Source organism: Cydia strobilella, chromosome 1, assembly GCF_947568885.1.
Source record: "Cydia strobilella chromosome 1, ilCydStro3.1, whole genome shotgun sequence".
Taxonomy (NCBI): Eukaryota; Metazoa; Arthropoda; class Insecta; order Lepidoptera; family Tortricidae; genus Cydia; species Cydia strobilella.
The window spans coordinates 9,942,322-9,961,056 of NC_086041.1; the positions used below are offsets into that span (position 1 = coordinate 9,942,322).

General features: G+C 36.3%; 1 protein-coding gene across 1 annotated transcript in view; it reads left to right on the top strand.

Moving 5' to 3' along the window:
- Positions 1 to 18,735, top strand: part of LOC134741191 (klarsicht protein) — a 357,523-nt gene that overhangs the window by 134,075 nt on the left and 204,713 nt on the right. The window contains exon 9 of the mRNA XM_063673968.1: positions 119 to 249. Coding sequence (XP_063530038.1) covers positions 119 to 249 — 131 coding nt within the window. The remainder of the gene's footprint in view (positions 1 to 118; positions 250 to 18,735) is intronic.

The following is an 18,735-nucleotide window of genomic DNA, read 5'->3' on the forward strand; positions in this document are numbered from 1 at the left end:
GCAGCAAAACAGTTTGATATAGTTTGGGAATTAGAAAGCTTAATTAACCCTTTATCAGGCTAAGGGATATAGGAAAGACTGACATTCGATTAATTTAGTAATGAAGCAATACTTGCAGACACGTCGCACGAGCTGCGCTGCCTGCGGCGCTGGCTGCACGGCATGGAGGGCCGGCTGCCGCCGCCGTCGCTGGCCGCGGCGCGCGCCGCGCCCTACCACGAGCTGTTGAGGAAGCTGACGGAACATGAGGTACGTGCTAGCGTTAACTAACTTTCAGTGTTCAGTGTGTATGATGTCATTTTTTTCTTAATTTAGGTAAATTTCTCTACAGTGAACATTATAAAAATTACATAAGGTAATCAGGATGTCGTAATTCATTCTATAGCAATTAAGTTATTTAGCTTACATAAAATGGATTTTCTCAACAAAACAAATCTGTCAACAATTTTTAAGAAACTCGACTATTTAAGTATTACATGATAATTAAATAAATAGTCATCATAGTAGGTATGTAATTGTAATTATGGATTTCGGTAATAATTACTGAGGTGGTACTAGTATTGGAACCCTGCGTAAGCTGCTTTTTCTCTAAATTCAACCAATCATCATCATCATCATATTAACCGAAAGACGTCCACTGCTGGACATAGACCTCCCCCAGGGATCTCCACAACGACCAGTCTTGCGTTGTTCTCGTCCATCGGCTCCCCGCGACCTTAATCAGATCGTCGGACCATCTTATTGTGGGTCTTTACAACTAATACAACGATTTATTTTTCATTTGCCATGCTCTGAAAGAGGGTCATTGTTGTTCTAAAAGGTGTGCAGAAAATGATGCGTTTCTGCACTAGAGTATTTTGTACGTTCAATGTACGTTTTTTTAATTTTTTTACGATAACCAATTGAAATTTGGGTTTAAATGGATTTCTTATACAATTTCCATTCTGATATTTAACTCCCCATTCCATAAATAACGATACTTTTGCCTAAATTGTTAATTGAAAGTACCAAGAAATACTCAAAGTTAGTCAATATAGTCTTTATTCAAATAGGCCTAGCAACAAGCACTTTTAAATTGTCAAGTTTTAAATATTACCTTAATCTAAATGATCTAAATATCAGAGCAATTTATTGATGCGTCAAACTTAATAATAAGAATTCACAAAAGGATCGTCAAACACTAAAATTGTATACTATAAAAAATTATACTCGAGTCATGTTTTTAAAATATCACATGCAGTTTACTTTCCTCGTATTCTAAATGAAAAGTAAAGTGTTTAATTTGGGTGAAAGGCATTCATTCCTGCCGAGGTAGTTGGGCACTCGAACACAGTGAGATCCCTTATCCCTTGGTTAACAATCTACTATAACTAAGGTATTTTACAGCATATGCACTACGTACTTTTATCCAGAGACATTTATTATACTAATTGTCAAGTCAAATTATTTATTTGCTAATAAATTATAACACTCGCCGAACTCGTATCGGCTCGCTTACACGTTATCCATTGCGGGCCGGGATCGTGCCGCGCGCCGGCCGGCCTAATGACCCTCGTAAATCACGCGCGATGGAGCGATGCCCTTAATTAGGGTTGACGTTTCGTGAGTGAGAGCGCTTTGTACTTTGTAGGGGGACAATGCGCTCTCACTGTCTCATAGTATTGAAGGATGCAGTGTGGAAAGTTCTACAATTTTCTTTCTCATCGTCGTATCTTGCTTAATTGAATATTTGCAAACACAACCTTGTTGCTTTATGTATAAAGCTCAAATTTGGAATAGTTCTTAAGTCTTAATAAAGATTTCTAAAAAAATAAAACTAAATCACCGCTCATTTTGTTGGTCTATGCCCTATTGTGATTCTGGTGTGATGCAATGTTGTTTTCGTTTTCGAGTTGCCCGTATTGAAGCGTGTGTAGAAAATAAGTGCAAAGACCTTTTAATGAAGTTCTAGATTTTGCACAAAAGCGTTAAGAGGAACGGGGTTTTCAAAATTATACTTCCTTGAAAAGCTGAATTTAAGTTCAAGTTAAGTAAATGAAATCAAATTGTTGATAAATAATTATCTAAATTCTAAATATGTACTATAATAATTATAAAGTACTGTAATGAAAGTGTTCTTATATGTAGTGTTAATTTAGGGCTTGCAAATGAATTTCAAGTCTCCATACTGAAATATTGTTCCTGTGGCGCCGATTCCAAGCTTAGATATATCACATGTAGCTCGCCCATAAGTAAAAAGGTCATACGTCCTGCCTATCCAACTTCTGCGCCTGACTCACGGACCATTAGCTACCAACTTTGTGCACGCTTCAAAACATCAATGCGTGTAATTAAAAACAAACTTACTATATTAGATTCATGCGCACACAAACTGACAGATAACAGAGTTTCGAATGGTAGTCTTCCGCTTTGGATATAAATAATTTGGATCATCATCACCATATCAACCGATATACGTCCACTACTGGGCTAAGCTAAGCCCCCGTCGTCCACTACTGGGCTAATAGGTACCTACATAGAAAATTTAGTTCGCCTTCGGAGAAGTTTCAAACACGAAATCTTTTCAAAAAACTTTCGGTCGGCAAATCTATAACATCATAACCTTGTGTTAAACTTAAAGTGCCCAAGATTATCTGCAGGAACAGTTCCATTGAAAATATTTCCTAAACATAATTTTGAACAATCCAATAGTGCATTAACACCCGCTAGTAACTTTTATTAAAAAAAATGAAACTAATAACTACTTACACTCATGGACAAATTTAGAGGAACGCAAAATAAAAGTTTAATTTCTAATTTTCAAATTTAGGTGTTGTAATCCAGTAATTAAACCTTTTTTTTCCGATCCTCTTTTGTCCATGAGTATAATTTGACACACCGTTCAAAATAGTACTCCATGACTCCAAGATTTGCAGTTATTAGGTCCTGTATCCACAACAATAAGTTAATCGTTAATTAAGCGGTGGAATACAATATCCCGCTTTAATCGAATTTCTCCAATGTATTTTACGATCCATGATCTAAAAATTTACTCGAAGCGCATTACGAGTATAAAGCAATAAATAACAATAAGCCAATAGGACACTTCCATAATGATCGTCTATCGCAGACGATCGATGTCTAGAGTTGCACAAATTGGCCCCCAACCAATGGTTTAAAACCATACTTTATATGAACATTATCTGATTGTGTTAAAGTTGAAAATGGTGAAGTGCGAGCGCCGAGTGGTAGTGTTGCGACTGTCGCGAGTTACATTTGATTGACTAATGCGAGGTGCCATTTTGTGCAGTTTTCCGGGCGAGTCGCACGACGTCAGAATTAACCTCCCCGATTTGACGGCCGATCTGTTTGGAGTTATTGATCGTGAATAATCGTGATCTTAGTTGGTTAGGGTTATTTATTTTCCTGATTTATTGCTTCATAGAAAGCTTTTCTAAGATAAGTTATTGCAAAAAAACTGTGTAAAATGTCAATTCAATCACATTTTAGATAACTATTTTTAAGAAATTATTTTTTGTCTAATGTACCGTATCTATCTCCTATGAGCTCAAGCTGCACCTTTTAAAACCAAACATAATGTAGGCGTAGAATGAAAAATATTTCGTCGTGTTCGTGTTACATCAAAGTGAAGTAAATCGACTTCGTTTCCTTTCAGCGACTTCCTTATGGGGTAAACTTCCAAGACAGACGTTATAATATGTATCTTAATTACTATTCACGCGTTTTTACGAGCTTAAGTCCATATTCGGATGTATTTTACGGCCTCAATAATTTATTTAAACTTCATAACGTTCGCAATCAAACAGTTTATGTCTTCATTTTATTATGTAAGCTGGCTTACAAAAATATTTGTAATGGGTTTTTAATTATTATGTAGTGCCAAAATTGCATTTTAGGGGCCAGTAGGTAGTCCCTTAGGTAAATAGACTCAGTTTATAACTACACTAGTCTGTTTATAAGGTTCTTAGTGCTCAATATTTTTGTGAGTAAGTAGGTATTCAATTTAAACTTTAATGAATAGGGATGTTGTCAATTTTTTAGAACTGTTTTCATTTTATAGATAGACACGAAACACAAAAAATTATATTTAAATTTTTTATTCCTTAATGTTAAATAAAAAATCAAGTTTTATTAGTTTACTGTTTAAATTTCGCGCCTAAACGCTCCAAGCTGTCACGTGATCTTGATGACGTCACGATGTGATAAATAAACAAACTGCCGTGAAACTGTCAGTCACAGCGTAGATCAAAAGCTGTTATAAGCTTAAATAATGAATAACAGCGTAGATCAAAAGCTGTTATAAGCTTAAATAATGAATAACAATTTTTATAACTGTTATGTTTATGCAGTGCCTATGTGTAAAAGAACAACAATCAGCACCCTAGAGTAGGTAGTTATTCGTATTCGCCATTTGATTAAAATAGTACATTTTACTGGAGTAAGTAAGGCGATGCCGCCAGGCACGATTGTTCCTTAGGTCAAAAAAAGCCGATTAGGCCCGGTAGCCACGAGATCGTACCGTGCAAGCACACTAAAAAGGGGGGGGGGGGAAAGTCGGCTCCACAGGTCCAATTTGTGCTAAATTTCTGCCTGCTCTTAGCAACTAGGGCAAGTTACATATCATTTTCGTATAATTTAGGGACGTGAAATTCATTTTTGAAATAATCGTTTTACCTTTTCATACAAAAAAAAAATCGCACTACAAAAGAAAATAACGTAATTTTTTGTGACAATTTAGCCCATTTATTCTTTATTCTGAAAATCATTACATTAAAATAGGCATTCATATTTTTTTTTGTAAAAAAATTATAATTTGTAGCGCCTGGCGGTGACGACTTACTAAAATAAACGGAGTAAAAATGTTTAAGACTAAAAAATGTGATTGCATAAACAGATTTTAGGGCTTAAATGGGTTTAAACTTTAATGGGTGGGTTTAAACAATAGTGACAGTAATCAAATTTGAAACCTACAATTTCAGGGATCCCTGTTTGCGTGTCTTAAAATTTGAGCTTACAAAATATGATTGTCAGCATTCTAATATCCCTGCTATGGTAAAAACATAACATGTTATATAGGGTGGTTACAAAATAAGTGCATTCCCGTTGCCAGGGAGGTTTTGGGATTATACTGAGCAACTTTTACTATGGGACCAACCACGAAATCGCGAAAAAAAAATTACCCTCCCATAGAAAATGGACCAGCCAAAATGTATAAAACTGACAAATTTTTATTCGCTATTTCGGGGTTGGTCCCATAGTAAAAGTTGCTCAGTAAGTATAATCCCAAAATCTCCCTGGCAACGGGAATGCACTTATTTTTTAGGCACCGTGTATATTCGCATTCATGTCAACATAGTTGTTAACGCGCATTACATTGCAATTGCATGAACTTACCTGAAGTTCAAAGTTCTTTATTTGCATACCGTGTTTCGTATGTATAAAAGTATTTAACCCTTCGGCCCCTGCGTCGACTCGCTCTTGACCAGTTTTTAATTATGAATCTGTAGGTTTTAATGCGTCCGGTGTGGCCGATCCTTCCACGGTTATGGTATGTGCAGTCCTGTTGATTATAGTTTAACCTCGTTTCTTAATTAAATGGCCCATACTTGTGAAAGTGATTTATTTGAGAATTGAGACATTCTAATGGCGTGCCTTGTCAAAGACTAGATATTATCTTCTATGTCTGTTGGTGCCATTTGTGTTACGTGTGATTTACGTATTATGATTATTAACGTTCCCAAAAATTAAAACTGAAAATAAAGTACTTTAATTTCATTAAATGAGACACGTTTATTTTTATGCAAAAGATCAGCGCCTGGCATTTCGGTGTCTATGAATAGTCGGCGAGTCAAACGCGCTCTGAGCTAGTGATACACTGGACAAACTTAACCGACGATAAATGCATACAAATAAATACCTGACGAATCAATTGCTGCTTATTATAGGGCTTAGTAGTGCTTTGACGGCTGCCATTATGTCAAAATAATAACTATATAGTTAATAAATTATTTTGATTATATACATTGTGCAATAAAAGCGATATGGCAAAAATAAATAACGAGTCAGGAGAAATCCTAAGTAGCAAAATAAAGGGTTATTACTTATTAATGACACGGTTTTATTTATAATTTTAACTTACTTATAATGTGGAATTTCAAACAGCTACATACGCGACCCGCCCCGGCTTCGCACGAGTTACACAAAACCTTTACAAATTATACACTAAAACCTTCCTCAAGGAAGACTCTATTGATACATGAAAACCGCATCAAAATCCGTTGCGTAGTTTTAAAGTTCTAAGCATACATAGGGACAGACATACATACAGAGCGGAAAGCGACTTTGTTTTTTACTATGTAGTGATAGTTACGGAGAAATAATTTATTACAACAATATATAATGTAGTTTCTTAGGTTTCTGTTTAACATGACTAACCGGCAAATTTTAAAAACTTATAGACTAGAAGACTAAAATATAAGTGTGATGAAAAATAATTTGCTTAATATTGCTGTAAAGCAGTATTCGCTCGAAATTTTAATAGGCATGCTTTTATGTAAGGGTCACAAGTCTTTGTAATAATATTTTAGTTCAGCATGTTTCCGCGATAAAATCTGCGCATAATCGTCCTTTGTGCTCAAGAAGACAAATAAACAAGAGATGTTATGCGCAAATTGTAGCCTGTATGTATGTACCTACCTAAAGACATTCGGTTTTAAACATTTACACTTAATTTGAAGGCGGTTGAGTGCAAAAACGAAAGTAAAGTAACCAATTTCATTAAGGAAATCTAGATCACGCTTTCTTGTTGTTAATAATTGTATTAGGTATAATTAAAATAAAGGAACTTGGCGATTTCTTCTAGCTGCTCTCCTACCTACGTTCCGGGTATCAGCTCCAATCAGTCGCCGATCAGACCAGGTACCCTTGCTACAAGTGAACCAAGTTAATAAACTGATATGATCCAGTTTGGTGCTCTTGATCGTAAAACTAATCTTTTTTGTGCTGACGACTTGTTACGTCAACGGGCCAACACAAAAACTTGTCTTGCTTGTCATCGACTGTCAACTGCACCAATACTTAAAGCGTTGCAAGCTGTTCAATAACTGCATTCAAAATACTACCTTAAAATCAGTACTTTACGTTACTAAAATGTTGTTCTAAGTAAGACTTTGTAACAGAAAATATACGTCTCGTTTACTCTTACTTACCTGTATTATCTACTTAATTACGTAATACCGTTTTAGCGTTATGAACAGGTATACATATAGTAATGACATACTTGTTAAGATAGGTTCGGTCCTTTTGATAGAAGTCAAAAGCAGCCGTGTTGGTTTGGGAGAAGAGTTGGTTAAATTATCTCGAAAAGGGTACATGTAGACCAAGTTCACTTTACCGACTTAGTAAACGACGAAAATTATGACCTTTATAGTGGAACTGCCACAGTTTGTCGCTGCACACTTTGTGTTAATTAAGCTTCCACGGACTCTCCGTACCCACTTAAGTAAACATTTTCGGAATTCGTTCTAGTCACGGTGTAACGAGCTCCATAACAAAGTTTAATTTTGTTGTCACCATCACTTTGCTACTCTTTTACTATTACACCACTTAATTGACAGACGAACCGCTATAGTCTTCAAATATAATGCCAACTTGTCCTACAGTTACGTAAGACTTACAAAGGTGGAATTAATGAACAAAAAATTTCGTAACTATTCATAAACGGTTCATTTGTTCCGCAGATAATCTCTGTCAGTACAGTGACAAGTCGTACGATGGGCGACAGTTTTTGCACAATGTGGCGATAAGATCGAGTGTCGATACGGTCGAGTGTAGCTTTCGAGCCGGGGGGTACGCGATTGCCATGATTGATAAGAAATAGATTAGTTTACGTCCGTGTCAGGTCAGGGGCCGCGGTAGTTATTATTTACCTACTTCCAGCCCTATTCGGCCGCGACAGTGGTTTAACGTCGTCGTATCATGTCTATACTAAATATTAAGTTATCGTTTTGCTCGTGAACAAAGTAGCTGCAAATTTAAATATCCTCATGTCAATATCAGTAACACATATTTCTAGTCGCTTTCAAAATCTAAAGCAACAAACAGCAAACGTTAATCCACCAAAAGAAAGTGACCGGTCATAATCTTTGAATCATCAATCGTAACCGTTTTGCTGCGTGTGATTATTTTGTTTTGTTCAAAACTGGGAAAAGACCAAAGTAATTTACAAAATAGTCATTTACGTGTTCCGTAAATTTCCCTACCTTTATAAGTGTCCGCTTTCTCTGCCGTCTGTCAGACGCCATGTCACGTATCACAAACTTATGAACGCTGATATGTATCAAATTTTCTGTATTATATGTATACCGACACGTTTGGAGTTGCTGATCTCTAACTGATCTAAAACTTTCGTGAAAACGTTGCGTGCGTGAGTGTTTCAAAGGAGCAGTGACGAAATCTTATTACAAAAGTTATCACTTCCACGTAACTTAAATCTGATTTTCATAAAATAAGTATGGCGGTACAAAATAAGCTTTGCGTTTTTACTTTCTCCATTTCTTATTTACCTTGTAGGTTTCAACTAAGAAAAATGAGGAAAAAGAAAACTTCTTAACAGGCAATGAATGCCTCGTAGCTGTGACTCAAAGTTTCAAAAATATGTGTACGCTCTTACACTTTAGACAATAAAGTCGTGTTCACATATTTTTGAGCAATTTGTCTGGATCGATATTTTTGCCTTCGACTTTGTAAACGTAACGACCAGCACAACGTAACACGAGCGCACAATCGAAGTCAAGCTTCGAGCCAGGTGTGGTCAACCCGCGGTCAATAATTCTTGCGACTGCGATACCATCGCCCCCTGGTGGCCGAGGAATTCATTGGCTACCGCATTGGTCTGCTACCACTGGACAGGGTTGCCAATAGTATTCCTTAGGAGCAGATAAGTAGATTGAACTCTTATTGGTTTAAAAAATGTTTATAACGGCATTTATGCTGAAGCCATAAACGTAGAAAAACTAAAGTTCTTTATTTGACTGTTAACATAAAATTATCAGCGTTTTCGTGGTTTTACTCTTATGGAAGGTTAATCTTCTATTCACATGTAAATATTCTTAGTTTTTTGCAATAATTTTAATTATTCCAGCGTGATAAACGATAACCCTATGAGGCTTTCGTAATAGTTTCCAGCTTGGACTTCAAATTGCCCGCGACATTTCAAGCACTCAACACGCTGCTAGGGTTGACACGCTATCGAGTAATTTATTGCAATGCTTGAACATTTCATATCTGAATTATTTAATAGACGTGTCGTACGCTTGTATCAATCGTTATAAGTATATTTAGGAATACAGAGGCGGCAAGAATATAGCGGTAATAAATATTTATTTACGATTAACCAGCACCGGCTTCGCACGGTTTAACAAATTATACACTTAAACCTTCCTCAAGAGTCACTTGCCTACTTACTTAAGGTTTAGGTTTAAGTCACGTACAAAATGTAAAATCCAATATTTCAGGTTTATGTATTTGTAGTGGTCATAATCATAACCCAGTCGTGCGGCAGGGGGCAGCTTAGTTAAGGTAAACAATGCGTCGTTGCGCGTGGCGTGAGTCGACGACCGAGCACGACCTTGCGACCGCGTGTTCGGAACTTATATTAGAAAGGTAACAAAGTAACAATCGAACTCTCACTGCAGTCACTGCCAGTGCCACTTCGAATATTTATGTACAACTACTTGACTACCCAATAGGTAATGTTACATTGTAAGCTGAATAAAAATATTAAGAAATAAATACCTATGAATTTAAATTAAACTTACGACAACATGCAGGAAAATTACCCAGGTAGCAAAATGACGTCAAATGACGTCAGCGACGTCATAATGACGTAATAATGCCGTCATTATGACGTCGCTGACGTCATTTTACGTTATTTTGCTACCTGGGTAGATAGGTAGGAAGTGTAGGAACCAACTATTATACCTAATATTAAACAAAATTGGCTTATGATGTTCTAAAATTTAAAAACAATATTGACTGTGTTATTTTATGGGAAACAACATGCCATTGCACGGAAAAAGAGTTGTTAAATTCTATTGGTCATGTTAATTGATTTTAATGCGATGTTGAACTCGGCAACGTAATAGTCAATTAATCCAATGATTATAAATCTTAAACTTTCAAAGGGTTTATTCTCTATTTCTATAGAAATTCCGACGGCCGGTGAAATCTGCAATAATAATGAATATCAGCGATTTCGATCCCTTCCTTTCCCAATTGAACCCCCTTAATCCCCATATTGAATCGGGCTATTAGCAGGCGCGCGCCGAGATAGCCGCGTGCTAATCTTCGCATTTAGAAAGCCGCGAAAGTGGCTCCACGCAGCGGAGCCCGCCGATAACGCAGCGATCTCGACAATGCTCGCCACTGGCGATGCAGTCGATGCATCTTTTTAATGTACCACTTGTACCAGACATACCTACATTCTAGCGATCAGGGCTGCACTCGGCTATATTTGACAAGTATATCACGTACCTATATTATGTCGTGTATTAATGTAGAAAAGTACGCTTCGCTGGTGTCGTAATGGCCGCCTGTTAGGTCGGAGATAATAGCAACACTTTATGCGATCATGCCTTCGCCAAAGGTTTTCGTATGGTACCCACTAGTCTTCTTCCCAGTCTATTAAACGACTCTAAAAATTCCGCGTAATTAAAATGCTGTAACATATTAATAACGGCAATGATCAGTTTTGGTCTGAAACTTTGTACTTACAATAAGATAAGGTATTTTTATATATGGTATCTAGTCCTGTTTTGAGCCCTCTGTAACTGTAGTCTTTCCAACAGTCCAAATATATCTCGAGTCGGGTTAAAGAGCCTGCATCCCCTGGCCTAATTCATTCCACTAATTACAGTGGTCGTTTACGGCGTATTTGTAGGAACCTTAATTATTTACGGTATGTAGCCTGGTATAATATATGCGGATATTATCCGCGTCGTTTTTACACGCTGGGCATTGGGCATGCTGATAAACAATGCTAAAGTGTAGTAACAGGCTATTACGAAACTCACGACAAGAGCGCAAATGGGACCATTAAATTCAAATGTGCGATACCTCTTACCTACAGCAATCATGTCACTTGAGAGCAAATACATTATTACTATCTACGCTTTTATATTAGAAATTTTAAGATATTTTTTTCATGAGTGAGGGTTGAGGGTATAAAACTAACTTTGACGGATAACATTCTACGATTAAAGTATCTCGACACCAAGTGACCTCAAATTCTAATGTGGCTTGTTTCATTAACATCCAAAGATAAGTTCCGATAATAATACAGTCACCATAATTAGCTTAAACTATGTAAAATACTAAGGCACGTTTGTAATCCCCGTATTAAATTGTAAACATCTGCTGCTGCTGTTGTAGCTGAGAAAGTTGTAAAGCATACTGCTGTAAAGCCCATGACGGGTAGCGTATAGCCTGCCAGACCCGGCGAAGAGATGAGACCACACGCGCGATCATTTTGCCATGGGAGAAATAATTATAAATATGTAAAAGCTCGTTACTACTTACCAGGTAAAGGTTACTACGAGATAGTAAAATTTCTAAAGGAAATTTCTCGAAGGAATAATCAAAGCAAAACATAATTGCGTGCCCCTTCAAGACCATTCATTTTAAAATAAATTAACCTATGCTTTGGACACCAGTAAGTTTAATTTCATATTTATACAGATATTAAAACGCAATGTAAGCAGAATGCATTAATGTAAGCAGAAATCACCAGTACCAACTGTGTGAATGTGTGTCTATGTGTTTTTACGGTTTCTATTCAGAATGTAACTTATATGCCAATCATTCTTTGAACCAGAAATTAGGTTACCAAGCTATTATATTATAAGGTTGAAATATTATGCTCAATGTGACACAAAAATTCACACATTACATTCATCTTTTTTAATTTGCTCTTTATGCTATTTTCAATTCATCCTTAGTATAAATTGCGCAGCTTGTAAATTATATAAGCACTTCTGTAGGTAAAATTCATGAAATCATTGATATGCACTTAAATCGATTCGCGAACGCATTGCGCGCGAAATTGACGCAGTCCTAATAATAATAGCGTTATCAATGATGGCTTAGTTTCGAAAACTAAACATATTATAAAATTCTTTCGCTTTTTCGATCTCGATTAAACCGTTCACAGCTCACTGCAGCTAAGATGTCTTTTCAACTGGACATTTCTGTAACTTAATTAACAGCTTTATCTTTCATCCGTGAAAGTAATGTTACTCGCGGAATAACACCTTTTCGCGTCTTATGGTGTTGAACGATTTTGCCAATTTCATTGCAATTCCTTTGCTAAACTAAATTGTTACCTATGCTCAGGAACTGAGATCGAGTTTATATTACTTTGTTAAAAAGACAATCCGGACGGCGTCCTTTTGTGGAAGATTTTAAATGGAGAGAAAATAATCGTTATCGCTTAAAATTCGTCATTGCAATTAGTAATGGATTTCGGTGATATACGATTAAATGATTATCGACTTTCTCGTCGTTAACACATTCACTGCCCCCAACGCACATGTGCGTTCACCGTCATAAAAGTTTGTTCCTAGGCCACACCCCTTGGCAGTGAATGCGTTAAAGGATTTGAAGCTATCGTTTTAGGGTTTAACGTCTTATTAATTACTTTTTCTACGGTTAAGGAAAACTATTTTAACTTGTACCAAATGAGCTTGAAGCCTATATGGTTGATAAAATAAGAAGCAAATAGCAATTACAGGTTACAAGTATTATTTATTACTATATAGATCTAGATACGGTAATCTAGGAGTTTTGTGTCAAATTGTGTGTCCTTGTTTACGAAATTTACACCGTGTCCAATTAGTCCGAATACACATATTTTTACCTAGGCTCTAAAGACATACGGATTACAGGCCATCAAATTCTTATCAAGAGGATCGGTGCACAATATTTTGAGGGTGGATCTTGGATGCCATGCTTATAAAAAACGCAAAGTACATGGCATTTCCGAAGCGACCAAGAAAAAGAAAGTGCAAAGATCTAACCTAATACTTTCTTGGCACGCAAGTGACGAGTATGTTTTTTCAGACGAGAAACTGTTTGTGTTAGAACAGCCTCATAATGCCCAAAATGATCGATTGTGGGCACCACGCATAGAAGACATTCCGGACAACCAGAAAAATGTTCCTAGGTTCCGGAGCTCAACATCGGGCATGGTGTGGGCACAGAATAACTAATAGTACTACGTGTGGGGTGCAATATGTAAGAGGGGTAAACTAAACCGCTGAAATATGGATGGCCACTCAGTTCTCCAGACTTGAACGTATTAGATTATTTTGTATGGTCGTACATGCTTTCGAAACAACATGATTATAAAATTACAAACCTGGATCATTTCAAAAAGGTTATCGAGCGTATTTGGGACGAAATGCCAATGGAAATGGTGCGTGCTGCGTGTAATTCATTCGAGAAGCGTTTGAGGATGGTAAAAAAGTTAAAGGAGGAGTTATTCCGAAAAAAATATTGTAAATACAAGTGTGCCATTAATAAAATACAATTTTGATTGTACTGACTATTCGCACATTTATTTTATTCAATATTTGTACTATATTCGGACTTATTGGATACGGTGTAACGTGTAATTGTTAAGTTTTACTCACCCCTTTGTCGTGTCTATGGATTCTTAATCCCGTTTTAAGGACGTTAGCAAAGCAGGTGGTTTTGTACAATTTTATTTTGGTTAATGCCTGTATACTGTACCTTCAGCATCTAAAACATCTCAACATCACGAAATCACGATATTCAGGATTTTATTGCATCGGTAGGAGAAACTACAATACCTATATATTGCAGGTACCTCATGACTTTACTAAGGCAATCGCCGTTGGCTACATAGTTAATACCTAATCCAATTTTAAATAGTGCCCTACAGGTTATTTTATTATACTTACTTACTTTGATCTAAATATATTTCTAAATATATGACAGGCATGACAGCCGTTGTTTTGCCACGGTTTTACTGCAAAACAAATGCTGATAACCTCGTTGTGGTGCCCGCGCGCGCGGATAATCTTGCGCGTACCCATTACTCACTATTATTAGTGGCATTATTAATATTGGTGCGGTTATCACCTGCCGCATAAATCCTGGCTTCAGCGCAACTTATCTAGATCTGCATTAGCCGGCCCATAACTCACCACTTATGTAATTAGCCCACGTGCTAGAAAGGCCTGTTATGCTTAATAACATTTTACGGGTTGCACTTAAATCATAATTATAACAATGTATGTTTGGTTAGGTTACTCATACACAGTTTTAAGCGTCAAAATATCAATCATGTATTTAATTCATTCATGTCATGTATTCCTTTCTTTTTTATATGATATACATAGTAACTTAAGTAAAGTTAGTATGTATTTTTTCCCAAAGTCAAATGAATCATCTTTTGTAAGTATAAATGTAAGTATGTACTAATTTTTCGGATAACAGAAAAAAAATAACCTTTCGCTTATTTATCAATTTCTGAAGTAAAAACTGAAATGATTACGTACTTTGGAGAATGCACCCAGAAACACCGGTCCGACGAAACACGCGCACAACATTTAGTCCCAGCCTGTGTTTACTGAGCAACCTGACTGAGCAAGCTGACCTGACGCCTTTGCTTGCTGCTCGTATGATGGTGGAGCGTACACATATTTTTGAAACTTTGGGAATGTACATTTTGACCCTTGACACATGGGAATGTGCATTTTGTTGCAAGTGTGCACTTGCACACGTACAATAAACGACGTTTTTTAATACATTTGCGAAAAAAATCACAATGAAAAAAAAAATTGGTTACAGTGTTACATCTACGGTTTTGAAATTTCTCTTGAACTTGTATGATATTGCCAATTCAGCGCTATAATAATCATAATAAAATATTATGATAAATACATTGAAAAATAATTACAATAATAATGCAGTAACTTTGTCGCCTTTCGTATGGAGGTGAAATAAATCTGAAATTTTTGCGGTTTTATTTTCGATTTTTAACAATGCTGCATTCGGCGCTTGAAGTTACAAACTTGGATTTTGGATTATTCATTGAGCCAACATCATAAACAGGTCTGCAAAATATCAGAACTACCGGATTTGACGCAAACGCAAATGTATAAAGTGACTGTATTACTTATAATTAATTTTATACAAAAACACACAGTTCAAATTAAAGATAAATAATATTGATAAATTAAATTTTTATGGAAATAGCGTGCGCTAGTTTTACTTTATCATTTTTCATTAGACCGGCGCCAGATTTTTTTTGTGTCAATGAAAATCCCATTCAGACAAATCATTAAAAACATTTATTGTGTTGTATATAATTTTATGTATATATTAACAAATAAATATTAACTGTATCAATATATTAACAAAAAATGGCCCAATGGCCAATAAACAGTTAATTTTATTTTTGACAAATCTGTAATTTCCGAAGTTGTTTATCCGGTCTAAGCATCTCCCTTTAACTCAGTCCTAACAAAGTGCGATAATTTTAATGCCTTTATCTAGAAATAGATACCAAAGGTAGTTAACCCCTCTTACATACTGCACCCCACACCATGACCGATGGTGAGCTCTGGAACCTAGGAAATTTTTTCTGGTTGTCCGGAATGTCTTCTATCCACTTCTATCCGTAGTGCCCACAATCGAACATTTTGGGCATTATGAGGCTGTTCTAACACAACCAGTTTCTCGTCAGAAAAAACAAACTCGTCACCTGCGTGCGAAGAAAGTATTATGTTAGATCTTTGTACTCTCTTTTTCTTGATCGTTTCGGAAATGCCATGCACTTTGCGTTTTTTATCATGGCATCCAAGATCCACCCTCAAAATATTGTGCACTGATCCTCTTGATAAGAATTTGATGGCCTGTAATCCGTATGTCTTTAGAGCCAAGGTAAAAAGATGTGTATTCGGGCTTATTGGACACGTTGTAAATACACACCAGACAGAGTCCAGAGTTAAAATATGACATTGGTATTGCATATTTTCGCACATTGTTTACAAACAACAAATGTGCATGAAAAGTTCACTGAAATACCCATGCAGCTCGCAACGCTATTCTACCTATATTTGTATCATTAATAATATATATTGGCATTGGGTCTTATGCTATACTTCTTCATAATCTGCGGGCAGTGCGGGCCCGGCCGTTCATTATACCACCTCACAATTACGCTCCTTCCCGAACACTGCCCGGTGCCCGCAATAAATATTACTTGATTCTCGTAATTCTTGTTCTACGGCAGGGTTATGGTTGTTCGGATTGGTGTTATTTTGCTCAGGACAAGGTTTGACTTCATTTGATTTAGGAACTATTTAGTCTAAATGATCATTCAATTGACGTGTCGCAGTTCTAGCACTTTGTTGTATCCCCCTTCTGTATTTACATTTATAATTTTGTGCATTTGTACATTTAAAACAACGTATACTTAATAAAATTAGGTACCTACAATAGAAATGTAGTTACACAGTATGTAGAAGAATTTCTCTTTTAAATCTTTTTGCTTGTTTATTAATCATCGCTCACGTTCGATACCCTACATACACTCAATCTTTTAGGCAACACGCATAACAATAACATGCCGAAAGGTGACAGCAAGGTCGGACCCTACCGATTCTATATCCGCCACATTGTATATGTTTCCTGTCGCACCTCTTCTAATTTACCTTTACGATTATTGCTTATCGATGTATCAATGCGGCGACAGGCGATGTAAACACGCATCGATTGCCGATAGTATCGATTCTAGACAGGTAAAAGCTACTGGTCGAGATGTTAGATCATAGCGTGGCGATAGTAATCTAACGTCTATTTATATTATTTTAAATATATATAGGTAAAAAGCTGACGGCGATGTTAGAATAAGCTTATCTGACAGAAGCAAAGGTGCATCTGCAAATGTATACACTCCTTAGCTATAAACATTGATATTTAGTTATTTACGATACAAGTGCGGAAAAGAGAAAATTCGAAACGAGTGGCGATAAATTAAAACACGACCGCAGGGAGTGTTTTAAATCGACACGAGTTGCGAATTACCTTTTCGCACGTGTATCGTACAACATTTTACAGTACATATGGCCCTTTAAACTTTCGACATATACACGAAAAGTGCTCATTCCCGCACTAGTGCGAAAAAGTAGCACCATATGTACTGTAAAAATTATTGTCATTCAACAAATATAAAGATAAAGTAAAAGAATGAGTAAAATTAACAACCTTGAGAATTTTAAGTCTGGTTGGTATTTTGCTGGTAGGTATGCTAATTTAGTCTCATTCGATTTGGACACTCACCCCATCACGTATCTTCTACTAAGATCTGCTATCTATGCTCTGCTGTCCTGAACCCTGAAAATTTGTTCAACGACTTCCAAATAAGTTTTTGGAAAAGTTTGGTTTCTGATACAACCTTTTATCGCCGTAATCGGACTCATTTACGACTTCAAGGAAATTCGCGAAGGGCCCAAAATCAATCATGTTGCGTTGTTTTGTCACAGAGTTCCAATGACTACTTTCGGCCTCCATGATCAGATCAGCTCGATATTACCATTGAGATTTCAGTATTATTTTAAATTATTACGTGTATAATGTAGGTAAAATTATTATGAATTATGATTGATTACTATAATTAAAGAACATTGGTTTTATTTGTTTCGTTGGTTGGGCCGATGGCCTGTGTCAAACAAACTGTTGGATAGCTCTTGTTGGGAATTTAATTCTTACGTTTACGTAGCGTAGCTGCATTAAATGATACACTAAATCCTTATAGGTACTTTCAAAGTGGAAGCATCAGAGAGGCTGTCCATGAAGTGATACCTCTATATATTTCTCATATTCAACCTGAATGATATTTTTTATTTGCCTATGCAATCTTACGATCTATCCCCAATAAACTAGGAGTTATTGCTTTAGTCATATCTATTTTAATTTTAATTATTCTACCTTTAACTTTTTATAAAAAAATTCAAGGAATTCAATTCTACCCCATTACCCAAATTTTAATATGCAAAGTTGCCCTTGGTTTGTATTGAACTTCTCTGTGCTTTAAAATCGTGGTGGCACCGATGACTCGGATTTGATTCCATTCCCGTTTGTGTTTTCAATATGTTATGATAGTCTACTGACTATATCAGTCCGCCGGACGATATCGGCCTGTCAGCGAGAACAAAAATTTGACAGTTCCGAATAACAACGGGCCCCTTTACAGAATGTTACAGAACAGAACCGAACTCCGAAGATGCAATCCTTACGTGGATGCAATCTCGCTTTCATCCCTAGTAATTAAATGGCTTTTTTATGGTAATGGTAGCAGGTTGAACAAAAGATTCATACAAATTTTGCTTTTGGTGGCAATCAGATTGCAATATTAAAATTTCTACAACCGTAAGCGTTTTACTGGATTATCTGAAAACTTATTTGTTTATACGGAGTATACGGAGTTTTTAACTAGCAATTACCAAAAAAATTCATGAACGTTGAGAATTTGACATTGATCAAACTTAAATCATGTCATGGAATATTGGTTGTCTTACCGGGTCCAAGTTTTGTGACCCATTCAGTCTATGAGAAAGAGAGTGGGTCCCGTTCATCATTTTAAAATAATTGGTTCCGAATATTTAAGTGTCGTTACACTTACACTCTTGACATCATTACGCCCCACAT